This window comes from Sander lucioperca, chromosome 22 (genome assembly GCF_008315115.2).
Source record: "Sander lucioperca isolate FBNREF2018 chromosome 22, SLUC_FBN_1.2, whole genome shotgun sequence".
NCBI classification, from domain to species: Eukaryota; Metazoa; Chordata; class Actinopteri; order Perciformes; family Percidae; genus Sander; species Sander lucioperca.
Window position 1 is genome coordinate 817,978 of NC_050194.1, and position 27,456 is coordinate 845,433.

General features: G+C 43.2%; 2 protein-coding genes across 3 annotated transcripts; one reads left to right on the top strand and one right to left on the bottom strand.

The window, feature by feature from the left end:
- Window positions 1-14,653: 14,653 nt before the first annotated feature.
- mrpl38 (mitochondrial ribosomal protein L38) lies at window positions 14,654-19,427 on the bottom strand. Its single transcript, XM_031291123.2, has 9 exons — window positions 19,228-19,427; window positions 18,630-18,815; window positions 18,370-18,501; window positions 18,058-18,260; window positions 17,781-17,853; window positions 17,596-17,641; window positions 16,099-16,257; window positions 15,036-15,172; window positions 14,654-14,894 (listed from the first exon to the last, which is right to left on the bottom strand). Exons 1-9 carry the CDS (start codon window positions 19,310-19,312, stop codon window positions 14,758-14,760), a joined length of 1,158 nt encoding a protein of 385 aa, XP_031146983.1. The 5' UTR covers window positions 19,313-19,427; the 3' UTR covers window positions 14,654-14,757.
- A 1-nt stretch (window position 19,428) lies between these two features.
- On the top strand, window positions 19,429-26,243 carry trim65 (tripartite motif containing 65). 2 transcript variants are annotated; one of them, XM_031291118.2, is made up of 9 exons: window positions 19,429-19,443; window positions 19,936-20,043; window positions 20,531-20,979; window positions 21,137-21,232; window positions 22,533-22,763; window positions 23,317-23,485; window positions 23,594-23,683; window positions 23,938-24,155; window positions 25,370-26,243. In XM_031291118.2, the coding sequence occupies exons 2-9, from the start codon at window positions 20,010-20,012 to the stop codon at window positions 25,676-25,678; spliced, it is 1,596 nt and encodes a 531-aa protein (XP_031146978.1). In that variant the 5' UTR covers window positions 19,429-19,443; window positions 19,936-20,009; the 3' UTR covers window positions 25,679-26,243. The 2 variants fall into 2 exon arrangements, with proteins under 2 accessions (XP_031146978.1, XP_031146977.1); XM_031291117.2 differs by lacking the exon at window positions 19,429-19,443 and having other exon boundaries at window positions 19,896-20,043.
- The last annotated feature ends 1,213 nt before the right edge of the window (window positions 26,244-27,456 follow it).

The window sequence follows — 27,456 nt, forward strand, 5'->3', positions numbered from 1 at the left end:
CTTTCAGATCTGATTTCCAAGGGATATTTTAATCTAAAAACAATGAATCAGGCTATCAGGTCCTTTACATACACCTTTACTGACAAAACTGACCAGCCACAGCCTATTACAAAAGGCTTCTCCACAAAAGGCACAATTGGGGGAAATGCGCATGAGAACTGGTGCCTAAATAGGCTCCTTCCATTTCTAGTTGGTCAGTATGTTCCTCCGGGGGTTGGGGGTTGCCCCAAGGTTTACTGAAGAGACACTCTACTTTCTGGAGTGCAAGTTAGCAGAACACAGAGAACTACTGCAGTCTACATTCCCAGAGTTAAGATTACAACCAAAACACCACTACATTGAACATTACCCTCAACTTATTAAGGCATTTGGTCCACTGTGTGATGTCTGGACTATGCGCTTTGAGGGCAAGCACAAATTTTTCAAAAAGGTTATCCGTGACGCTCAGGAATGTAGCCCTTACACTTGCTGTGAAACACCAGAAAACAGTCAGCTATCATTTGGACTCAAGCTCATTTTTCAAACCTTCAGTCGAGATGGAGAAGGTCACTACAGTCTCGGTATCATCTTTCCCTGATAACGTCCAGAGGGTACTCAGTCAGAAAATCCACAAGCCAGCAGCAGTTCTTGTAGCATCATCCATATGTCTAGATCAGAATCAGAATCAGAAAGGGCTTTATTGCCAAGTACGTTGCACATACGAGGAATTTGTCATGGTGTTGTTGGAGCATGTCACACATACAAATATAAGAAGGATAAAAAGAATATAAACAATATAAGTATAAACATATACACACAGTATGTATTAATAACGATAAAATACATTTAAATAAATAGTAAAATAAGTTAAACAGTAGTAAAAAGGAACGCTACAGCAGAGTAGGTACAGTGGCATGAGGAGCCAGAGGTGGGGTGTGGAGAGAGTCAGGATGGATTCCGGGCCTTGTTTAGAAGGCTAGTGGCGGAGGGGAAAAAACTGTTTATGTGGCGTGAGGTTTTGGTCCTGATGGACTTCAGCCTCCTGCCAGAGGGGAGTGACTCAAAGAGCTTGTGTCCGGGGTGGGAGGGGTCAGCCACAATCTTTCCAGCACGCTTCAGAGTCCTGGTGGCGTATAGGTCCTGGAGCGGCGGCAGATTGCAGCCAATCACCTTCTCAGCTGACCGAATGACACGCTGCAGCCTGCCCTTGTCCTTGGCAGTGGCAGCAGCGTACCAGATGGTGATGGAGGATGTGAGGATGGACTCAATGATGGCTGTGTAGAAGTGCACCATCATTGTCTTTGGCAGTTTGAATTTCTTCAGCTGCCGCAGGAAGCTCCTGCACAGTACATCGGTGATGGCTTTGAGGTGTGAAAGCACAAGGCACTCAAAGGACTTCATAACCACAGAGGTCAGGGCGATGGGTCTGAAGTCATTAAGTCCTGTGGTCCTTGGCTTCTTGGGGACAGGGATTATGGTTGAGGTCTTGAAGCAGGCTGGCACGTGACATGTCTCCAGTGAGGTGTTAAAAATGTCTGTGAACACTGGAGACAGCTGGTCAGCGCAGTGCTTCAAGCTGGATGGGGAGACAGCATCCGGTCCAGCAGCTTTCCTGGGATTCTGTCTCCTAAAGAGTCTGTTGACGTCCCTCTCGTGAATGGAAAGAGTCGTCACTGAGGTGGGAGGGGGGGTGGAGGTGGAGGGGACCTTTAAGGAGGGCATTGGTGGGGGGGCCCAGGACCCTGCTGAGGTGGGCGAGGTGGAGGTGATGCACAGTGGCTGTAGCTGTAGGGAGGTGTCGGGGGGGATGGTGTCAGGACTGTCCTTTTGTCTTTCAAATCGACAGTAGAACTCGTTCAGGTCGTTGGCTAGGTGTCGGTCATTGAAGGAGTGGGGGGTTTTAGGCTTGTAGTTGGTGATCTGCCTAAGTCCTTTCCAGACAGTCGCAGAGTCGTTAGCTGAGAACTGGCGTTGGAGCTTCTCAGAGTACCGATGTTTAGCCTCCTTCACTGCCTTGCTAAATTTGTACTTTGACTCTTTAAATCTGTCTTTGTCCCCACTCCTGAACGAGTCTTCCTTAGCCAGCCTTAACCTTCTGAGTTTGGCTGTGAACCAGGGTTTGTCATTGTTGTAACTCACCCTGGTGCTTGATGGAACACAGCAGTCCTCACAGAAGCTGATGTATGACGTCACAGCCTCTGTGTACTACAATCCAAACACGACTGGAGATCCTCCACAGCTACACTGGTCCACTTCCTTGATGTCTTCGCTACAGGTTTGCAGAGCTTTAGTTTCTGCCTGTAGGCGGGGATCAGGTGGACCATGACGTGGTCAGAGTGACCAAGTGCAGCACGGGGGACGGCGTGATAAGCATCCCTGACTGTGGTGTAACAGTGATCCAGAATGTTCTCCTCTCTGGTCGGGCATTTAATATGTTGTCTATATTTAGGGAGTTCATGAGTGAGGTTCCCTTTATTAAAGTCACCAAGGACAATAACTAGGGAGTCCGGGTTGGTCTGCTCCACACACAGTATCTGGTCGGCAAGCATGCGCTGTGCGTCCAGCACGTTGGCCTGCGGTGAGATGTAAACACCGACCAGAATGAATGAATGGAACTCACGGGGTGAATAAAAAGGCTTACAGTTTATGATGAAATACTCCAGGTCAGGAGAACAATGCTGCTGGATCACTGTCACGTCGTTGCACCAACCGCTGTTGATGTAGAAACAGATTCCTCCACCTTTAGTTTTGCCGGAGAGGTCCGTGTCTCTGTCCACTCTGAAAAGCTGGAAGCCTGCCAGCTGCAGCGGTATTAATCCACGTCTCCGTGAAGCACAAAACAGCAGATGAAGAAAAGTCCCTGTTTCCCCCCCAACAGCAGTTGTAATTCCTCCACTTTGTTGGGCAGAGAGCGCACGTTAGAGAGGAATATTCCAGGTAACGGTGTGCGTGATCCTTGCTGGCGGAGACGCACCAGCGCACCGGCCCATTTCCCTCTCCTCCGGCGTTTCGCTGCGTGAGCAAAGGTGAGCGCACCTTTGACCAGAATGTCCAAAATTTCCAGTGAAGGAAGAAGAAAAGTGGGAAATAAGTCTGATGGTGTTGTTCCCCTGAAGTTCACGAGCTCTTCACTTGTGAATGAGATACGGGTACCATCGCAAGAAAAAAAGTTAAAAAACAAAACAAAACAGAGCGCTCCAACACACCGTGTCGCCATTCTGCGGCGCCATCTTGGCTATTATTATTAACTAGATGGAGTTACATACAAGGCAGATATGGTAGTCTCTGCTGGATCCTGCTCAGGTCTCCCTGAGTTTAGGCAGATCACACAGATTTTTGCAATTCATACAGAAATCATGTTTGTGTGCAGAGTAATGAGTGCATGGTACCATGAGCACCTTAGATCGTATGAAGTTTGCTACTCTAATGTAACCCCGTCCCTGTCTGTGGTTCCGTTGTCAGAGCTTAACGATGTTTTCCCCCTTTCAGCATACAGAATAGGTGGGAAACTAATGGTGACTCTCAAACGTTGTATTCTGTGCTGAACAATCTTTCTCTTTCTTCCCAGATGGCGGTGCAACAGAGAATGCTTGTGAGAGTTATCTTCACTGAAGCAGACATAAGGAAGGTGGAACTGACAACAAAGCCTAATACAGTTGACCTTTTAATTGGCTCCCTTAAAGATGTTCTTCAAATAAACTATGACTTCATCTTACAGTTTAAAGATCCCAACTTCAACAACGAATTGTTCAATCTAACAGAGATATCATAGCTGCCTGAGCGACCTAGCCTTAAAATCATTCAAGTGCTTTCTCTTGTGGAGGTGCCCGTCCCACAGTCAACATCAAGTGAAGAACTAAGCGACACACCCAGCCAGGTAGACACGGACATCCTCTCCAACTCCTCTGAGGAAAGATAATGCCAGTGGCCAGAGGTATTTGATATGTATATACCAAAATTCTCTGTCGATGTGGAATATAGACTGCGTCAAGCAAACCTGCTCCATCTCAGGGATGGAACACACCTCATTCCGTCAAAGGAGCTCAAACACAACATCCTCGAGACCATAATATGCCTTGAAAGCATATCCAACAAATGCAGAATTTGAAGCTGTTGCCTCAGCACTGGTGCGAGCACACCCATGTCTCAAAGAACAAGGATCAGTGTCCGGCTGGAGCGGTTGGAAAAACCGCTTGAAATTCAAGATGGGGAATTACCGAACAAAAATGCGCCAGTGGGGTCACCATGATGTTACCGTGAATGGCGTTAAACATGGAAAGCACTCTTCTTGTGGAGACCCACCTAACAAGAGAATCAAGAAGCCAAAGAGAGGAGAAGTCAATTACTTACCAGATTATCCAGATGGACAGGATGACTCCAGCCTTGAAGATGCTCAACAGCTCATGGTGGACGAAATGAAAAAGAAAACCCAAATGGAGTCTTGATCAAGCAGAAGATGGATCTGACATTCGCTCTTCGAAGGAATGAAGTTGTGAAGGACAAGCCTGCCATCACCCAGATATGTCAACGTTGGCCAGCTCTCTTTACCTAACACTAGGTAGGCCTATAAATTTGTCTCATATGCTGTATTCTACGGAGCCCCTCTGCTGTCACTAGAGGGGCTTTGTAGTACTCATCAAAATTGTATTAAAGAATAATACATGCAGACTGGGTTGTTGCATTAAAAAGATCACATCATGGTGTCAACTCATTTGAACATGAACATGTTTTGTTTTTACATGTTTCAGGTGTGTCTGGAGTTCAGCAGGGTGGTTGGTAAGAGCCTGAGACAGGGGTTCTACAAGGCCCTTGACCATCACAGTCCCAGGCTCATGGAAATCTTCAAGGCAAAGAGGGGCCTCACAGGGCAGGTCTTGGCTGACCTGATGCGACAAACAAAGGTTAGTTGACTTTCAACTCTATATTTACGTCTTAGAAAACAGTCTGATACTTGATTGAGCTTGAAAGAACACACATGGTGTAAATAAATGTACTGGTAATGTGAGCTATCCTGTTGGTAGATGCTTTCTTCTCTTTAACTTTGAGTAGCCTATGTGTAATGGAATTGAATTGGCTAAACTAACTCCTCAGAGTAATTACTTGCCACCCATTACATTAGTTTGCCAGGTTTTGCTAGTTGATCTGTAAATGAGGTATGTAAATAACTACCTGTGTGCATAATGTCAAGAACACTGTGTGTGAGTTAACAGGTGGGGTCCAGTACGTAAATGGCTCTGCTGTGTATTATTGATAATGTGTGTGCACATAGTGTTCAGGGTAACATATGGACCCTATTTTAAGTGTGTGATGTCCTCTCTGCTCCCTCAATCTACCAGGCTTCGGATGTGACAGAAGTCCGATGCCTTGTCCCCAGGGGGCTACCTGTCATTCTTGGCAACGATCCATCCACCTTCTTCAAGGCCTGCTTTGTAAGCAACTTTGATTTTTCTCTACCTCCCTTTACCTCCCCTCCCTTGCTCCCCCTGTTCTCTACCTCCCCTCTCCCTACCATACATATTATTTTAAGGTGTGCATTTGTTAATAGTTTCTTTTTTATTGTTATTGTTGTTTGAAAAAAAAAAAAAAACTTCTCTGGAGGAGGCATACTCCAAAATTGTGACCTGTGTTCACCCCAGATCATTTGTGGATGCTTCTTGCACCTGTCCTGAGTGATTTTCTGTAGCGGTCGCTGCACTGGGCAGTGGGTGGACACTGGATAGGGCAGACATGTGGGCTGTGTACCTATAGAGGGTGTTTGTAGTACTATGTTGTCATGTTGATGTGATCATGCCCTGTTCCTTTTTTTCAGGACGTTGATGATGAGGAAGGTTCATACAATGATGTGCCAGTGGGGATCCTCTGCCACGAACAGGAAAACATCACTCCACACACGCAGTCCCTTCACCACAATGCATCCTCAGTGGGAATCATCTTGGAGGGAAACATTGTGATGGATGTTGAAAGCCTGCCCCAGGCCATGTACATTGTCTTCGGACTTACCTATGCACTGCATTTCAACTACCCAAAGTACATGAAGAACACTTTTGATTTTTTTCAACAGGTACTTCTGAACTTAGGTAAGACAGATCTGAAACCTAAACTTCAAACACTCAAGAATCAGCTCGCAATGTAAGATCCAGCATCTCCTCTTCCCAAGTCGTCAAATGTGAGTTTTTTTTTTTTTTTTTTTTTAATTAATTGGCAGTAAAGAGAGAAGGACAGACTAAAAAAATGTTACATGGGGGATAGAGAAAGCATGGGGGGTCGTGAGGAGGGGAGATAGAGGGAGGAGGAGGGGAGAGTATGGGCTCTAGATGGGTATCTACTGTCAGTTTTATTTTTCACCCTTATTCTGTCTCACACGTGCTTTTTTATTTTATCCAGAAAAACATTTTTTGTTAATGATCGAGTTCACAATTATTCTCACACACTTTTTTGTTTTGCCATGGACACATTTGTTATTTGTAAATGTTAAGATGCCAGTGTTCAGCAGGGCTGAGTTTTTTCATGCCAGTTTGTCAACCAAATGTGAAGAGTAAATGTTAAGTGTTGAAGTATAAATGTTAAGATGCCAGTGTTCAGCAGGGTTGAGTTTTATCTTGCCAGTTTGTCAACTAAATTTGAAGAGGCGCAGTACAATATTGTAATGATTAGAGGTAAAGAGGAAAAGTTTTTTTCTTTTCATGCCATTGTTACAGGTCTCAATTGAGAACCTGTAAACAGATACAGTAAGAATTCCTGTAAAACAGGACAAAATATCAGACAGGAGACGAGTGCTTGCGTTCACTGCAGCTGAGCTGAGCTAGCATTTCAGTTAGTTAACAACCCCTTAAAAGAAGGTACCATTCAATAAACATAGCATATTTAGGCTGTTCACTTATTTTCTTAAGATGTAAAATAAAGAAAACACACCTTTTACATGGCCACTAACGGCTGTCAGTACTGTACAATTGCTTGAGCTGAAGACTGGAAACGTTTTAGCTTGTCAAAAAATATACATCAAATTACAGCAACATATTAATTTAAAACGAGCTGCTATATCATCACAAATATGCATTTAAAACCAACCTAAAATGCGCTGGAGCCAAAAACTAAGAAATATTTAAATCTTACTTCACTCTTTTGATCTCAACGGAAAGTTCACTGCCGGCGCCATCTTGAGACAGCCGCAACAACAATACTTTTTCTCTACTTGTACACAAACCATATAAATGTACTATCTTCCCTCCACCAAACTGATCTAACATTACAAATGTAACTGTTTAACAAGATATGTATAAGTAGGCCTATACAAGTTTTAAAGCTTCACAAACCTGTAAAACAAGACAAGTGCTTGCGTTCACTGCAGCTTCGCTCAGCAGAATGATGAAGCAGAGTCCGCTCACCAAGAGTGTCCGTGAGAGCGAAGCACAGCGCCACACTGCCCCCTGCTGGCAGCACCGTAATGCTGTATTAGAAAGAGCCTTGTACTCTTACCAGAAATAACTGATTAACCATTATGACTCTTATCAAACGTTTTTCTCTCATATAAATAATATCCCACAATACCACAGACAAAATTATATAAAATGTGACCATACATTTCGTGTGCATCACACCATCACTGAGGAAACTACACACTAGAAGCCTTAGGCCATGGCTTTGTTTCTTTTCTTGCTGAAAAAAAGACATGTTCAATAAAAAACATTGGATCAGTGTAACGTTGCAGTTGTATGTATGTATGTATGTATGTATTTTACACGGCTCTATTGATTGAAAGACATATTTTGAGTTTCAGGAACTAAAAAAGTTAAGTTGGGTCAGTTAGAATATACAATTTAGTTGAATTGGTAATGGAGTAATGCTTACTTAACAAGCTGAGTTAAATAAATGGGTGGGGAAGATACTTAGTTTAAACTAAGTATCTTCAGTTACTGTAACTCAGTTATTAGTACATTCAACTTAAATGTTCCATTCCATTATGGGCCCAAGTACATTGAACATAGTCCACTTCACTTATTCAACTAATGCTTCATTACTTAAAATGTTAAAGGCAACGAGTTACGTAGTAGATTCTACTTATCCGGGTTTACAGTGCAGCGGAAACAGGTATCTACAGACGGGATTACGTGTATATGCACGATGGCCAATACATTGTCTCACGGGTTGTATGTTATCTCTGCTGAGTGGACATAGTCATTTTAGGAACAATCAGAACTGTATTTTAACTTTGTGTGGAGTTGAAGGAATGTGTGGAAGCCATTCAAGCAGTGTGGAAACCACAACGGTGACAATGCAAACTCTTGGCTCGAAGAAGCTCCGGAGCGAAAACACAAACAAGCTCTCATTACAAAAGTCAGTTACTCGGGTGTATTCCATACAAACTGACTGGCCGGTGGTAGTGACTGGGAACTGTGGGGTGGGATATTATATTTATAAGATTAACAGAAGGAAGTGGTTGGAAGAGACATTCACTGTTCATTTAGTTCGTTCATGAAAGTGAGTAGAAGCTTGACTATCTAGCAGGGAATAAGTTGAAAACAACCATAACCTTAAGTCTTACTTTGTGGCATTGGGGAGGGAAGAATAGAATCTAGTATTAATTCGAAGTAAAAAGTCAGCCACCAAGATATTTTTTGAAAGAACGTTGATTCAGTTTGGTTGTTACGGCCACAGCAAACAAACAGAACTTAGGCTAAATGTGACCGTCAACATATGAAATAACACCAAACCCGAGGATTAATTAAAGTAAATTAAAGTTTATTCACAACTTAACTATGAGTAATTAAACCAAAACTATCGGAGTCTGGAGGTCTAGCCAAAAAGAACAAAAGAAGGGAAGAAGCCTGGGCCGTCGGACCCAGAACTTCCCCCCCTAAACTAAACTGTAGTAACTAACTAACAGAAACAAAGCCGCGAAAACAAGACTACCAGACCTCCATCCTCAAAGCTTTCAAAAGAAAGACAAAGGTAGGTAACAAAAGGACAACGGCGATCCAAGCTGCTTCAGTCTCTCAAAGACATTCCTGTCTCCCAGCCTCTCTTATATCCAGGGGAGGGGCCACCCTCAATCAGAGATCTGGAACACCTGAGATGAACAGGGAGGAAGAGAGAGCAGGGCGGGGAGCACATAACACTGGTGGCAGGACCAGAAGTTACAGTAACCTTTCCCAAACGGACACCAAATCAAATTGACATTTTGGCTCCATCTGGAGGAGGCTAAAAAGAATTACAAAAAAGGGGAAATATCTCCCTCTGCTGGATGAACCTAAGAACACACCATGAAGACCACTGTAGCGTCATTTTGGAAGAATAAAAGTTTAAATATTATAATTAAAAGGAATTAGGAGTGTTTTTTGCCTAAAAAATAGGGAGCATTTATTCAGTAAATTGTACATAGGACTTTTATAGCCACGTTTGATACAGACACTGACACAAAAAAACATCAGGGACAGGATGAGAGTAGGATAAGATAATGGCAGACAATCAAGACTCCCCCACTTATCGAGAAGGCTTAATAGGTATGTTAAAAGAAAAAATGTATCAACGACTGGAGGCCACTGTCGAACCAGGAAAAATACAGCTCATTAAAGACAGCTTTGGATGAAGCAGAAAAGAGAATAGCCAGAGTGACCTGCCTCCTGCTAGACCTGAAACATGTGACACCTGGGGCACATTGTTTTGAGTTCCCAGTAATGGAGGACAAAGGAGAAACACCCGAATTGGAAAAACTCCTCCAGCCAACTTCCCGACACAAGCCCCACAACCAACTGGAAACCAGTTGTATCCTGACTTAACTGGTATAGCCCCTATGACACCCCCAGTTCTCTGTTCTCCCCCAGCCTATGCTCCCTCTACCAATCCTTTCTACCCCACTCCTGTACAGGCTCCTATCCCCACCCCAGTGCAGGCCCCTATGGTCAGGGGAGGAATCTTGGATTTGGACCATAGAGAAAGAGATGACCAACTGAGAAACCTGTTGTAGAGCGTGAGGAATTTGTCACAAACTGCAAAGAAAATGATGAGCGAAAGCGAACGTATGCTGAACAAGTCAACGTGTGATGGAGAATGAGAAGACGGATGAGAAGGAAGCCTCATGAACCCCGTCTTCTAAAGACCACTTCACTCCACAAGACAAAGAACAAGAAGAAGAAGAATATAAAAAGTATGAAAAAGTGAAGAAAATGACCTACCAAACGGGCCATAGTGATCAGGAAGGAGGAGCCTTGTCCGGATCAAGTATGAAAAGTGAGGAAAATGAAGAGGACAGGAGGAGCACAACCAGCATTGGGGTGACTCCAGGATTAGAGCTCGAGAGTGATGACGAAAGTGAAGAAGAAAGTGACAAGGCGATCCGAAGAGTTCGGAGCGGCACGCTGACTGTGTCCGAAACTGTGGCACAGCGAACCAGGTCAAAGACAAGAAGTGAAAACATGAACCCACAATTACAGGCTCCCCCAGTGATGTTGTGGAGGAACGCAGTCCTAAAAGGGATACTTCACCGATTTAGCATTAAGCTTTGTATCAGTAGAAACCCGGTAGTATTTTCGAATGACCGTGCTTCCCTCCCTCATGTCCCCCTGAGACGAGAGATCTCTGTATTGTGTGTCTGAAAAAAATCTTCCGATGATGGAAAATGACGATTTTTGCATCATCGGAAGATTTTTTGACCAGAGGCAATGGACTACAGCCAGTAGTAGGAGCTACTTCCGCATGTTTTCAACCCGCCCATAGGGGGTTGGACTGTCGTCTTTCACCAAGGATTGCCGAAGCAAAACGAGCTAAACAGTCGTCTCTCTCTCAGCAGCAAACTGTTGCAACAATTATGTGCATTCAAACTACCGCAAATGTGTACCACCGGGATACATTGGTACAGATCGGAGAATATGCAGGACACTTTATTACAGACGGAATACTCAACACACTACACGAGCTTCGCCCACCTGCTATGGAGACCAGCGGTGTTGCTCGATGCCTCTGGCCGGTAAAGGCACATCATCAGCAGGGAACGCGGAGCAAGTGCCGGTGGAAAGCTAACGCTAGCCAGCCACCCGCTCCATCAATCCTGCTTGCAAGTGTCCGCTCATTGACAACAAACTGGACTACATCCAACTTCAACGAAACTCCCAACGTGAGTAGAGATTGTCAACAGTGTACCGGACTATCCAGCTACCAGGCCGGCTGCTCTGTCGCCGGGTAAGACTAGTGGAGGTGGGCTGTGTTAACACGGACTTGTGCAGAAATGGGGTGCTTGTATCCAACTAACTGCTAACTGCTGGTGGAGTTTGTGACTGTTAAATGTCACCATTCTACATTCCACGCTGTGTTTATACTCAGTGTTTGGGATTTGGTGTCTTTCATCCACATGAGCCAAAAACACATTTTCTGGCTTTTCTCGGCCTAGAAGCCACCAATTTCAAAAAAAAAAAATCACATTTCTACTACATAAGTGACCCAATTTAAATATTCATCTTTCCAACGGTGAAATATTCTTTAAGTCCCTCCCTCAACAGGTGCAAGCAAAAATGGAAGACATTGTGGGATTGGACACGTCAGATGAAAGATGGAGAGCTCACTTGGTTCACCACGACAACAAACACAAAAAGACACAAGGGGAAAAAGATGAGGAGTTGAAAATGCTAACAAAGAGACTCCTGAAGATGCAGATAGCGGAAAGAGATAAAGAAGTTAACAAAGCAAAGAAGGAAAAAAAGGAGATGGTGGTGGAACTCAACACCCCCATCCATCAGCCGGATACTGTAGCCCAGAGCTGCCCATTTTGGGGCACAATTGTTTTTGGCCCGCACTCTGGTCAGAATTTCATGTCTCAACTTTGTCCCGCGCACAATTGTTTTTCTCTGGTCAGCTGCAGTTCACTATCTGGCCACAGTTTAACATTGGTTTAGATAGGGCGATAGGGGGGCGCTATTTAGCTTCTGTCAGCGCAAATTTATGATAAGAGTGAAGAAGAGGGCTGAGGAGAAGCTAGCTAATATGGACCATATGACGCACTGGCACACTGACAAGAGAAAGTTTAAAAATAGTTGGCAACACAAGTATTTTTTTACTGAAATCAAGTCTACGGCAGTATGTCTTATCTGTAAAAGAGTGGCTGTTCTTAAAGAGTATAATCTTTAATCCTTGAGTCCTGCAGTGGTGCGGGTTCGAATCCGACCTGCTGCCCTTTGCTGCGTGTCATCCCCCATCTCTCTCCCCCTTTCCTGTCTATCCACTGTCACTATCTAATAAAGGGAAAAGCCCCAAAAAAATAATCTTAAAAAAAAAAAGAGTATAATCTCCGTCGTCATTATGAAACGAAACATTTGTATCAGTTCTCAAGATACAGTGAAGAGGAACGAAAAGTCAAGGCGGGAGACCTGCTAGCAAAGTTACATTCTCAACAACGTACTTTGCTTCAGCCGTCAACAGCACAAGAAAATGCTACCCGTGCAAGTTACCGGATTAGCACATTAATTGTGAAAAGTGGACGACCTCTTTCATGTGGTGACTTTGTGAAAGTGTCTAACTGTGGCTGCTGAGACTGTGTGCCTGAATCAGACACGGGTTTTCTCTCAAATTAGCCTGTCTCGGAAAACCATTACCCATCACAGGTAGATTTTCTGCCTTCATCGCCTGTGACGAGAGTACAGATATCTCCGACTCTGCGCAGTTGTTGGTGTTTTTGCGAGGGGTCAGCGAGGACTTTGAGGTGTCAGGAGCTCGCCGGCCTTGAAACACTTTCAGGCACAACAAAAGGAACGGATATTGTTTTGGCAGTGGAATTGTGGCAATGGTCGGTAAGCATTCTGGTCTTGCTACACTGGTGCCAGAGAAAGTATGGTGATGTGCTGTACCACCAGGAGGTGAGGTGGCTAAGCAGAGGGAAAGTTTTACGGCGCTTTTTTGAGTTGCGTGATGTGATCAGGGAGTTTCAAGCTAGAAAGAAAAGCAACATTCAAGTGCCCTCAGACAAGCAATGGATCGCCGACCTGGCTTTTCTGGTGGACACTACAGAGCTACTGAATACTCTGAATCTTCAGCTCCAAGGGAAGGACCAGGTAATCAGCCAGATGTATGATCACGTCAGAGCCTTCAAGCAAAAACTCTTGTTGCTCAACAGACATCTCTCAACAGGTGAGGCCTAATTGCAATTCAAATTATATAATAAAATGGCCTCGTTATTAAGCATAATGTTATTGTGTGCAGTGTTTGGGGTAAACAGATACAAAATATAGATTACCGTAATTTATACTTTTCAGAGTAATTAAGTAAAGTAAGGTCTAGTGTGCATTTAGCCTACTTAATGAAATGGAACACCACGATTTCTTCTTGCATCTTATACTGTTCTTTTTTGTCTTTGTGTCTACATTTAGGGAATTTGGCACATTTACACGGAAGTACACGGAAATCCTCAGCAATCTTGTGCTTGAGTTTGACAGCCGCTTTGTAGATTTCAGAGAAAATGCAACATCCTCGGCAACTCGGCAGTCAAAACGAGTCCGAATCCGAATGCGAATGAACGGACTCCATATGAGGCTCCTTTTTCAACTAAAAGGTCAATATTGTTTTTCAATAACGACAAAACAAGAAATAATCCATGCATTTATATGGAACTAAGCTTTAGGAGCTTTCCATCTTTACTCTCCTCCCTGTTACGTTGCATTCGGAAATCGATTTTTGACTGACAAAATGGCTGCAGCCAGAAACAACAAGACCTACGGTGAGTTGTTCAAAACCTCTCTTTTTAGTAAACTCTGTGTACACAAACAATGTTGTCAAAGCTTTCGTTAAGGTGATACTTGGAGCAAAGTTTCATGTTGTGTCGAGCCTTCTTAGTGTTTTAAAAATAGCTATTTTGAGGCTAGCATAAAAGCGCCCCTAGGACTCCCATTCAAAAGGCCATTTGACCGAAAAACGAAAATACGGTAAATCTTAAAAGTGGCGATTCTGTCGTAAATATGCTTTTAAACGAAAGTTTGACTCGGATACATTCACAAAAAGACCCTTGGTTGAATTTTGGCGAGAGTTACGCTTTAACCTGCGTCTGTCACATTGTTCATACTTTTTATTATGTTGAGTGTAAATAAAAGTGAAGGAATTTTACTTTTATCTTTCACTTCAAACCGTAGTACTTCCCAAGACCTGTAAACAGGCAGACGTGTGAAATATGTGGAGTTCCCATTTAAATCCAAAATTTCACTTTTGGCAGTTTGACATATATACCCTACAGTAATTAATGTGAGCTCGCTATGAGCCCATCAAGGTAGGGTGCAGAGGCTTTGCAGGCCGTTCACTCTGCAGAGTCTACACCCAACTTGACATCCCTGCTGCGAAGAAAAATGCAATAAAGTCCACCACAGAAGCAGCTGAGATGGCTATGGATCAGCAGGGGTCATCGATGGGGCAATGCTGCTGGGACGCAGATCAGTGTCAGATCAACCCTGGCTGGGTCGCCCAAGGGTGTATGATGTTGAAAGACCTGAAACACCTGATGACCTCAGATAACGTCACTAATGATGTTTCCCAGCACATCCCAGGATGCATCAATCAATCACCAGTTCTTTTACCCAAACTTTCCATCAAATTGTATCGAAACAAATGCTGTCTGTTTCCAACTAATAACAGACCAAAAATATGCTTCATCAGGACCAAAATCATAACCTCCTTGGCAGATATAAACAAAGCACAATCTCAGCACAGTTGAAAAAGGCTTTATTTTTCTAACATATATATGCCAAACATGACTACACGTTTGCAAGGAAATGTGTTTTCTCAACTTTGTGAGTGTTTGTCTCATAATCAATATATTCCATATGTGTGCTCCTTTCCATCTCTGTATCTGTCCAGGTAGCGTAGGGGCTGTCGATGAGGGTATTTGACCTGTGGAGGGTGGTACACTGGAGGCCGGATGAACTCAAACACTGGCTCCCTCATGTCTGCAGGGAGAAGATTCAACAGGCAGACTTTATTATTATTAGACAAGCAACTGCTATACAAACCTAATGTCCTAAAATCCAGGAAGGCTAGGGAAAATGTGACAAGACCAAACTTGCGCTGTGTTTGTGAGCGTGACTCACTGAGTGTGGTGTGAAAGGTGTCGGTGACAGATTCGTCCCACTGGCACTGGAAGAAGGCCAAGCCGGCAGGTGTCATGTTGTCTTGGTGCTTTCTGTAGAATTCCATTGTCTTAAATGAACGATCCACCAGAGAATGGCTAAGGGAAGAGAGCCAACGCAAGCTTAGTCCCTTTGTTGCTATATCAAACATGATGTAAGCATGTGAATACAGTCTAACGGATTCCGTAGTCGATGACAGTGGCACACTCTTATATTTAAGACAAAATGAGCAAAGTATACATTTAAAAAAGGTATTTATTTGCGGGAGTAAAAAAAGAAAAAAAAACACAATTTGAGCACTTTCCTATGCAGTAATGAGTGTACAAGTGTACTTGAACGATGTGGTTATATTTTATATAGTCTGATGTCAGGCTTTGCCCCTCCGCTTCCACTCTGTGTGTTGCTGTTCTTAAAATCCCTTCGCCACGGGAAACAACAACGAAGTTTGAGCTAGTAAGCAACATGCAGCAAATTATGAAGACATTTTGGATCGTGCAATAAGGCAGGCCTGCTTGGTTCTTTCGGGGAATGATTGTAAAGATTTACAAAGAATATGTTTACGGCATTTACTGTCCAACTGGGACGTTTTGGGACCCATTGGAGAGGATTGCTATGGATGAAGTACACAGGGTGATACACTGGTAAGAGCAAATTACATTTAACCATGTATCCAGCTAATTTAAATAGCTCACATTACTGTATTGTGTGAACAGTTAACTTCAGTTAATACTGTATGTGGCGTTTTCTTTTGCGGGGTGCAAATGTTCCACCAAAACAAGTTCCTTCCCGAGACTATTTTGCATCCGGAGCTTAGCACCACCCAAGACGATTGTGATTGGTTTAAAGAAATGCAAACAACCCAGAGCGTTCTTTTCTCCTATCCCAGAATGCATCTGTGGTGTAGCCAGACCTTACTCCACAGCGCTGTGGAGACAGGTCTGGCAAGGCGAGACTATATTTCATATTACACAAATAATGCTAACAAGCATCAGCTTCCTGTCTGTGTATTGAGTGTATTGCTCACCATGGCGACGGCCTGACATCCTCCTGGAAGTTGATGTGTCCCTCCTGCTTGAAGAGGACATAAATGTAGCGGTGGAAGCCTGTTCCTCTGGCAGGGAAGGGGGGCAGGTAGTGACACAGCTCCTCTCCGGCCTGCACTGCTCCGCCTGGTATGTTCCCACTACAGAAACACGGGTCATTCGAGGTTGTAGTTGTTAAAAATACTTTAAATTGCTTTTACTCTTTCTAACTCATTAAAAAAATCTAAATTCATGAATATGCAATTGTTGTTGATTTAAAAGTTGAACCGCTGGACACAAAATGTCTCCTACTTAGGCCTGTCACAATAACAAATTTTGCTGGGCGATAAATTGTCCCAGAAAATTTTTGCGATAAATGATAATATTGTCGTTCTGAGACCATTTTCATCTAATATAATGATAATGGCATAATAATGCAGGTACACCTTTTTAAAGATCAATAAACTTATATTTCTAAAGAATATTTAACACTGGAACTGGAAGACATTTTAAATATCCACAATAAATGAACAAAACAACCAAAAACAATAAATAAAATGGACTCTCAGTCTCTGTTAACAAAAAAATGCACTGGAATAAAAACCAAACACAATCAAACCAAAAATCAATAAACAAAATGGATTTTTTTCCGGGCGCGATAATTTCGCGCTCATTTTTATTTATCATGCGATCAATTGATTTTTTCAGTATTTACCATTTTTATAGCACTTTTTAGTGTGTGATTGTGTAAAGGTGTTCACGAGATAGATACCAACCTTTCGTGAACTAGTGAATTTCGCCAGCCGTCTTCTCTCCTTTATGGAGACAGACGCTGTGTGCACGGTGGAGTCGATGGTGGGAGGAGCTGTGTGTGTGTGTGTGTGTGTGTGTGTGTGTGTGTGTGTGTGTATGTGAGCGAGACACAAGTGACAGAGAGACGGAGGAGAGCAGTTAAAGGAAATGCAGCTGAACGTGTTTTAAATAGCGTTTAAAATATAATAATAAAAATAATAACGAAACGCAATGTGCGGCGGCCGGTGTTGGTAGTGCGGCGCACCGCCACACATTAGTCTATGTGTGGGCAACACTCTTATTGCATATTGCGACAGGCCTACTCCTACTTAGCTGAACAGTCCATTAATGTATGTGCACCCGTTTCCACATCACACTTGACCATGATTGGCCCCCAAACTAGTTGTGTGTCACAAAATCCTACTTGTACACCCACTTGATAAACTCAGATGTATGGTGAGCACAGAGAAACTTTCCATCTTCAGCAGATGAATGTGAAAACAGCCTTCTAGTGTCAAAACACATTCATCATTCTGACTTCAACTTTTACTGAACTGCCCGGTTAAGCATGGATTGACAAAAGTAAACTGATGGTAGCTGTAGTTTATGTTTGTCATGAATTATTTAATCATATTTTGGTAAATCTGTGTTGTTTTTAACTGTGATTCAAAAATAAAAGCACAGTTGACTTGACGTGCAGTACTCACACTAGCCAGTGGATGTATTCTGCCTCATTATCCAGAAGATGCTCATCTGAAAAAGACGATAAATGATTTTAGATTTAGTCCGTAAATGCTGAGAATCCATCAATGATCTGTGTTGATTCACTTCTAAAAAGGCAATATAGACAGTTGCTACAATCTAGTGGCCTCCTGTGATAGCTGATGCTAACCTGGACAGGTGAGCAGAAGGGTCCACAGGGAGCCCTCCTCGGAATCAAAGCTGATTTGAGGGACAGACACTGCCTAGAGAAAAAGTACAGCAAAGACAAGGCAAATAATACAGTCAGAGAAGACATATAAAAAGGTAAATCAAAATAAAAACACATCAGAATGCAATGAGGGAATGATGTGTTCAAAGAGGCAGAAAGAAAGATTAACTTGGCGGCCCTTAGAATATCAATTATAGGCAAAATTAGGACACTATAAACTTCCAGTCCGTTTACGTACTTCTGTTGGTGTCAGCCGATTCCCATAATGCACTTGACCAGTGTTGTCCTGGCCATAGCCTATCCGGAGCGAGACTTGAGGTAGAAAATATGCCATGGGAAAGAGATCTCTGAAGACTCCGTAGTGGTCTGCAAGTCTCTTTATGTGAAATGGACCACTGCTCTTCTCCCAGGTTTCCTGCACTTTATCCAGAGGGATCTTAACTGAAGAGATAAAAAGAACATAAGAGTTTTTTGTTTTTGTTTTTTTTAAATGCATTCACTTATCAAAAAGCTTAAGTAGTTCTTTTGTGATAAGTGTGTGTGAGCTTACAAGTGCGCAAACGTGAAGCCCTCTCCAGCTCAATGTTCTTCTTATTGTCCTTCATCACCTGCTTCCTCTCCCTCACTTCTTTGGTCCTGCCGGGTCGATAGTATGGCAGTCCAATGTCCACTCGCTCTGCACCTGCCGTGACAGGATTCACACTAACACTTCAAACTGTGAACTTAACCAATCATTTTTGCCATGACATGTTCCCACCTCTGGGAAAATCACTGTCAACTGTAGCTTCATCTTCCTCCTTTAATTCTCACCATGCTCAGGGTCAGCTTTTTCCACGTAGCTCCTGTAGGTCTTCCACCATGCAGGTTTGTTCCTTGCTTCCTCCGCTTGTTTGAAGTAACGAGTGTAGCTGCGATACTTCTCTAATGACTCCAGGTTTTCAACGTCAACCTCATTTGGCATTGGACCCATAGGAGGTATCCGTCTGCAGAGAAATGCTGTTGTGTGGAAACATCCCAAACAGATAGTTAATTACATAGCACTTGTTTCACCATTCATGTTTGGTTCTCCTCGTGTTTCCCCAAACCAATAGTGGGAACTAATGCCCAAAATAGGATGATATTTTTGTCAATGGTAACCCAGGCATGTGAGTGCTGACTATACAGTATACAGTCCATTGTGCTGACACTATTACTATTACTGCCGACCACTGCAGCACTAAGTTGACAATTAATAGTCACATTTTGCTATGGACTTTTGCGAAATGTCATTCTCCACAGAAGAGAGCACGTAACGAGGCTGCTTCAAACTGATGTAGCTAGCTAACCTGACACACACCGTACATGCAATCCCCGGGCACGAACTTACTAACTGTAAACACAATATAATTTAGCTATGTCGTTACAATACCTGTTGTGACAAACGTCCTCGCATTATTGACCCCTAAATCTGTCCCAGTTCGCAAGGTAGCGGCGCAAACAGTGCGCAGCGCCATCTTGAAATGAGTTTTTCCCTTCTTTTTTTCAGAAGATACGGTGGCCGAGAGAAAGCAAAACGAGTTCGTGGACTTTAGTTTTTTTTTTTCTTTAGTTCTGAACCGTAGTCAACTAGCAGAAGATAATAACGGTAACATATATTATGTTACGTGTTCTTTGTTTTAGCTTTCTTTCGTGCAGTTTTCAAAATATAACGTTATACTTTTTGGTTTGGGAGTTAAACCAAACAGAAAAGTACATTCAAGATTTATAATTGACAACGCAGTCAATACGACCCAAATCACGGAGATGCCGATACGCACGAGAGAATAATATTCTTACACAACCTCTGTGTTTGGCTAAAGATGGTGGGTAATTTGCGGTGAAATTTGTACTTGACTATTAACGTTACTAATATGGGAGGTTTGAAATTACTAACGATAGAGGTCCCCAGGTTAGACTAGTCCCGTGCGAATAGGGTTATTTGTTACAAATGTAACACTGCAACAATAACAACAATAGCAGTGTGACATAAATCCCCGCATATAACCATGGGTGTATTATTAACGCGTATAACACGTTAATAACGTTTCGCTGGATCCTTGTTGGACATTTTACATGTGTTTGTCTATTTTCCCGACAGCACATGAAGGCATCATTTTTGCGTCTGCCGTCATCAGGGAAGCTTCTGACGATATTCAGTCACTATTCACACAAATGCTGTGCACGAATGTAGCTATCTGTCGAAGTGGTAAGAATTAATATTGTGTCTTGTTATATATAGAGTGTAAAAGGGTAAAATTGTGCGCTAATTTACAGTTAAATCACCAGACTGTTTTAATATCGTGACTATTATTATTTGTCCACACGTCCTAGCTAACGTGAACTGACTTGATTTCAGGCTAACGTTAGCTAATGTTAGCTTTTCCTTCTACTTGGTTAAGTTAATGTGTTGTAGCCAACGTTACCATTTGGACTGAGCCTTGTACTGTCCTTGACCGTGGCTTTGTTGTTGCACACTCTAATAACTGACAATAACAAAAATTGGGGCCATGAATGATTTTTTTCTGCCCTTCTGAGAAACTCTTTCTATTAAGGGCGTACAATGTGATATTAAGATCTTAATAACAAAGGCGGTAAGCAGTTAAGTTACATTACTGACATGGTGTAAAGATATGACACTGATATGTTCGAGTTCTATCACATTATTACCAAACTCTTCTTCTTCTTTTTCACAGAGATGTCTGCTCTTCCTTCAGAGATGGATTCTCAGAATTCAAACCTGAACTGTGCCATATGCCTGGACCGTTTCCGGATCCCTGTAACCATCCCCTGTGGTCACACCTTCTGTCAAGAGTGCATCAACCTTCACTGGGACACCAAGAGCAAGTCTGATATCGGACCTCAGTGTCCAATCTGCAATGAGAAGTTTCCTACCAGGCCCATTCTCAAGCGTAACGTGTCCCTGTCAGTCTTGACTGAGGCTGTCAACACCGGCCCCTCCTGTAGAGAGTCGCTTATGAGGGGAAGCGAAGGGGCGAGAGCCTTGCTGCTGTGTGATCGCCATAAAAAGCCTCTGGTTTATTACTGCAGGCAGGACAAAATGTCTGTGTGCTGCCAGTGTGGCATCTCTGAATGTGCGAACCACGACAAGGTGTTGTTGGAGGCAGAAAGGGAAAACCAAGAGGTATAGTAACGCAATGCCACCCAATTTGCTTAGCTGGTATTGTAACATGGATTGTCATTCCAGTTATGACACTGTCCACTTTACTCCAGAAACGAAGGGGACTGTGATTGTGATTATGTAAAGTGCACTGTCTCAATTTGAGGTATATTCTTTACAGCTGCTGCTGGAAAGGAAGAGAAAGGAGGTGGGGAAACTCACTGAAGAGACGCTGAAAAGTATAAATGACTTGGCTGAAAATATCAATCAAGCGAAGGTAAACCCCCAATTTAAGCTTTCCCTCTGTGAAAGTAGGTTAAAGGCTTCACTATGCTTCAACAAACAAGTTTTCCCAATCTGTCAGAAAGGGGACTTAAAGTGCACATATTATGCTCATTTTCAGGTTTATAATTGTATTTAGAGGTTATATCAGAATAGGTTTACATGGTTTAATTTTCAGAAAACACAATATTGTTGTCATAGTGCACATTGCTGCAGCTCCTCTATTCACCCTGTGTGTTGAGCTCTCTGTTTTAGCTACAGAGTGAGACATCTCACTTCTGTTCCATCTTTGTTGGGATATAAAACAAAATAAAGGAAAGGGAAAAAGCCCAAAAGCATAATATGAGCACTTTAACTCAAAGCCATATTGCCATATTTGAGTGCAAATTAAATTTGGTTGAAGTACTCATATTGTGCTTTTTGGCTTTTTCCCTTTCATGTATTGTGTTATATATCTTTTTTTGTGCATGTAATAGGTTTACAAAGTGAAAAAGCCCAAAGTCCACCCCAAAGGGACTTACCATCTCCAACAGAATACACTGTTCACAAACTGCTCCAAACAGCTCTATTGTAGTCCAGCCTTTACTTCTGTGACGAACGCTCGTCACTTTGTAACACACGTTATAATGCTCGCCTAGCTGCTAGCATGGCACGCCCTCATACTCTGCTTCTGAATAGCTAGTAGTCCTTACCTAGTTACTGCGCATGTGCGATTCCCAACAAAGATGGAACAGAAGTGAGATGTCTCACTCTGTAGCTAAAACAGAGGGCTCAACACACAGGGTGAAAAGAGGAGCTGCAGCAATGTGTAGTACAACAAAAATATGGTGTGTTTTTTTTTTTTTTTTTTTTTAAATTAAACCACATAAACCTGTTCTCGTATAACCTCTAAATACAATTATGAACCTGAAAATGAGCATAATATGAGCACTTTAACTCTTAATATGTTTCTAAGTGATCGAACATTGAAATTTAATCAAGTGTTATTCAAGCAGTGTTAACTCTCATTGGGTAACCACATTGGCACAATTCACCACTTCCTGCAGCTGTCACACACTTACAGCCAATTTTTAACAGAAGTCAGGCAATTGATTATTATTCTTGCACACCCACAAGACTTGGAAATGAAATAAGAAACATTCAGGTCTTCTTCACGGACAAAGCTGCAGCTGAAGCTTGATATTATTGTAGATAAATAAAAAGGCAGGGATCAAAGATTTAGGACTGGACACCATTAAACATGTGTACCCAAAATCCTCAATGCAGGCATATGATTCAACATCTTTTCTCAACAGGTGACTCTTCAGCAGACTTCCACCTGGGTCAATGTCAAGTTCTCCACCCTGATTAAAATACTGGTGGAGAAGCAGGAGGCTACAGAGCTCTTCACAGAGGAGCAGAAAGAAGCTGCCATCACTGAGGCGGAGGCACGGCTAGCTGAACTTAAGGAGCGCTCCCAGATACTCCAAGAGAGCCAGGAACAGATAGCAGCTGTACTTAAGCTCTCTGATACAGAGCTCATCAAGGTTTGTACTTCTGCCTTTAAACTATCATACATTCGGCTTAAACTAAAATTTCCCTCGGGATGAATAAAGTATCTATCTATCTAACAATACAACTATATTGCACTCAGAAAATAACAGTTAGATGCCTCCCATCTACACACATGAGGGGGGAACTTTACCTGACAAGCAAGATGGTATGTTACACAGAACTGTGTAACAAATCTGAGAAGCCGTCGATGGAAACTGTAAGGGGAAGGGCAGGCACTTGAAAAGAAATACCTGGCAGGTGATTGGATGAACTATCTTTCTATCACGTCCACCATTGTTGTTTTAAATGAACAGTCCGCACAGCAGCGAACCAAACCCATCAGCCTCTTCATGTGTTCGCTGCAGTTCAGACACAAACCGCATTACTTGTAGCCTGACAAGATGGGATTTTTGTGTGATATGTGATCCCGCCATTCTCCCGTGATCTCTCGATATCGCCAGAATCCAGCTTTTGTGCAAGGTAGGGGGGAAATATCATCAACCGCCAAATCATCAAGGGGTCTTTGAAATGCATATCCCCTCACAGGAATCAATGGTCATAGAGGTCCCGCGTTTCAAAGATATTCCCACAGATGTAACGCCAAACCTTCAAGAGCGATTAAACGGTGTCACAGATGTCCTCTCCCGAGTCTCCAAGCTGGTGTCTGAGGACCTAGAGAAAGCTGTGAGCACCGCTGTGGGTCCGGACAAAGATGGTAAGATGCCTTCAGGAATGATGTTCCCTCTGTAGCAATTTAGCTAGAATTGGCAGCAGTGTGTTCCCCAATCTTTGCTCTGTTATTAAGCTTGTCATTGGCCTCCAGGTTCTCCTCAAGATAAGAGGCCGATCCTAGCTGTGGTTCCCAGTCCAGCTGCTCCGTGCCACCCTGGTGGGAAGGAGGGCCTCAGTGCTTGTAAGTCCTATCTAAAATTTTAGACAGCTTTTTTTGTTTTAAGAATTTACCTGGTTCTCTGGTTCTTCTAAATGTAATTAATTAGCAAAGTGCAGCAGGGCAATAAGCTTCAGTGCTTGGATGAAATTCAAAGATGTCAAAGATGGGGACAGCAAAGGTCACTGTGCCTTATTGCACAGACATGTACAGTATGTTAGCAGTGTAAATATCTGTTCCTGCTTCAATCTGTCTGATTCTATTTGTTCTCGTTACAGACCGATGCTCTCTGACCTTTGACCCTCGCACGGCCAATGGGCACCTGTGTCTGTCCCAGGAGAACCGGAGGGCAGAGCACCTGACCACCGGGCCCCGCCCCGTCCCAGCCCATGAAGCGCGCTTCGATCACACCTGGCAGGTGCTCTGCTTTCAGGGCTTCAAAAATGGACAGCACTACTGGGAGCTGGAGGTGTCCAAGCCCTGGGCCTACCTCGGGGTAAGGAACCATGCATGTTGTGTTTGTACACTGTTGTTTTGAGAGTGGTTCATTAAAGTTATTCAGGAAAATTAGCCAAGCCAAGTTGAACAGGAATCACAACCTTAACACAGCATCTGAAAGTAACTGTTACAAGCAAAATCATATGAATGATATGAAATATTAATGAAAGTTGTTTGGACGTAGCACTTGCGTGTCACGCAAGCAGTCAGCACGCACCCTGTGACGAGAAGCAGCGCTCACAGAGCAAGTCTGTCCTGCTGTGCGCACTCTCTACTTCTTTTACACACACACACACACACACGCAGCTGTGCTCCTGTATCGGGCTGTGGCACACAATTGGATCTTACTTTGGATGAGCTTTTACTAGTTCAAAGTGCACCCACATTTTAGATTTTCTTTTCCCAGACGTTTTCAGTTAAAGATTTAAATCCCTGCCGCCAAGTTCTCCTCCATCGGTCACAGATGATGGAAAGTGAAACTTGAATCTGTCATGGGGCGGTTGGATGTATTCACACACTTTAAAAAGATTTATTTAAAGCTTCTGTCTTTTCACATTATTATTTACAGCATTATATGTTGATATGTATATCATAATAGGCTGTATATTAACTTATTGGGAGAAAACAGGTAGTTCTATGTAAAATCAGACATTAAGCACCCCCATGTAGCCAAAATGGCATGATCCTTGTTTCATGACGCCTCTGCGAAGATTCAGCTGTGAGATTGGCATTCGAATCAGGCTCCTTCGATCGAAGCACCCCTAGCACTTAGGCATAAGTTCACGCTTGCGTGCGTGTGCACTTGTGTGTGTGCATGTATGTGTGTGTGTCATCATGGCAAAATGGGAGTTCTTTGCCAGGTGTTTATATTCCTATTTGTCTGTGGACAGATTGTGTCAACGCGATAGCGTCACAACAGTGCATGATGTAGGAAGTAGGGGGTAGGAAGTAGAAAAGGGGCCATTGGCCCCACACTTCACGCCCCTGGCCCGATTTGGTGTCATGGCTGGTGTGAAGATCCCATCCCAAGATGGTCTCTAGTTATTTTCTTGTATTTGTTGGCTCTTCTATAAACTGCGGAAAGTCTGACTCAAACATCTGATCTGTGGCATAATACTAATATTATGCTTACTAATACATAATAATGCTGTCTGTCTCACCAAACTGGGGAGTAGGTAATATACTGACATCCTCTCCCTCGTCTCTTATCAGGTAACCTACGAGACCATCCCCAGGAAGGAGAAGGGCAAAAGGTGCATGGTGGGTATGAACGAACTGTCCTGGAGCCTGCAACTGGACGAGCATCAGATCAGCGCCTGGCACAACGGCCGGCGGGAGACTGTGGTCGGCCACTCCCAGCACAGCCGCATCGGCATGCTGCTGGACTACGAGGCGGGGACACTCACCTACTACGGAGACGGGCAGACCAGGCTCCACGCCTTCCACTGTGCCTTCAGCCAGGAGCTGTTCCCCGCCTGCTGGATAGGAGAGGGGGTCAGCATCACCCTCTGCTCCACATGAGCTGACTCATAAAGAGAAGTGAAGAAGAGAGCTCAGTAATAAGAATCCCCCTTAAACATTCAGGAGGGCTTTTTAAATCTCTTTTTGTTTATACAATGACTGCCTTCCTACATTGTTTTAAGCAGAAGAACTGGCTCTAATGGGCTTTCCTTCCCAAAACTGTCCACCTGGCTTTGACTTATTCACATAACCACATGACAAAACCATAGCTATGGAAAGGGTCACAAACCCTGGTTCTAAAGGGCGTTAGGGTTCTATTTTAAAGGCAGAATGAGTAGGATTTTCTTCAAAAACAGTGTATAGACTCGTACAAAAATAACTCCTTTTAATCATGACTTAGGGAGCCACCCGAAGTGTGTGGTGTGCTCTGTAATTGCAGAGAGACATTGCCTTCTCTGCCTGTATTTTCTCTTTGTTTTATTTTGCTGTGTTACCTGGGGTGTTTCTGGGTGTGTAGCCACCAGCCACAGCGCTGGACTCTATAAAAACATAGCAACCAGGTGCCAGAACGTAAGCACTCACCCAAGAGCAAGCTACAAATGGCGGACACGGCGCTTAAAAAAAACACAAATATATCGAGGCAAAACGTAAAGCTTATTCCAAAAGGAGAGGGAATCTGGGGTTGGATTTCACCCGCTGGCGAGCACTGAAAGAGAGGATGGGGATGAAGAGCAACCGCGGTCAGGGGGCGTGTGCTTCTGCTGGCGTTGAGCCGGGGAGGTGGCCCTTCCTCCTTTGGATGTTCTGTTTAAAAAACGCAACGGGCAATTCCTACTCATTCTGCCTTTGAGGACTTCGCTGCTTAGCTTGTAGGAAATAACCCTCAGTTGTAGATCGTCTGCTTTCAGGTACGAAAAGACCAATCTCCTCAACTCAGTAGATGATTGTACTTTCACTACACAAAATTGAGTTTCCTTCTTCTACTGCAAAGCAGTACACATTTATTACAGATGGTTGGGGTTGGTTTCAGGCAAGTTACTCATTATAAAATACATAGATTCATACAATCCACACACATGGAGGTCATGCTGCTGAGTGAGTGTTTCTAAGGAGCAGATGAGTACAGTGGTATCGGTTTATCCATTGTGTTGCTTTGAGAGTGCCGGACTACAACTAAACTGACAACTTCGGCATTATTTTACTTAACCCTTAAGCGTTAAATAAGTGCCATTTGGCTGGTCTTACAAATACATGACCATGAAAGGGCGACGGTATGTGTCAGATTTTACCATGCCTGACTCTAGTCTGCTTTGAACAAAGTTCATCATCTTTGGGAGACCTGGTTATTCGCTTTCTTGCCCCACAGATCAATACCACCTTCCAGACAATAAGTGTATTTCCTCCTGGGTTCATAGCCTCTAACTGCCTGGTCTGGTTCCTTTATTGTGGAGATGGAAATAGACAAAACCCTACCTGGGCCACACAGTATATGCACACATAAAAGAAGTCATGGCTGTAAAATAAGTACAACAAAGAGAGACCCTTTTGCAATGCTGTGAGAAGCCATTTGTTGAGGAATTGCTAAAGCATAACTTAACACAACAACCCCCATTGCTGTTGAAAAAAATAAAAGAAAATGGCGCTCGTGTGCACAAACCTCTCAAAAGAATTTTTTTATATTTCTGGGGAGAATTCAATCCACAGAAGGATGTGAGCCAGTTTCATAACGTGGTGCGAAGAGGACAAAGAGCCACTGCAGGGTATAGTTTTGAGACATTGTCCTGTTAAAAGAACCCAAATCAATAAAGACATTGTTAAAAAAGAAGAACCCCTTAAGT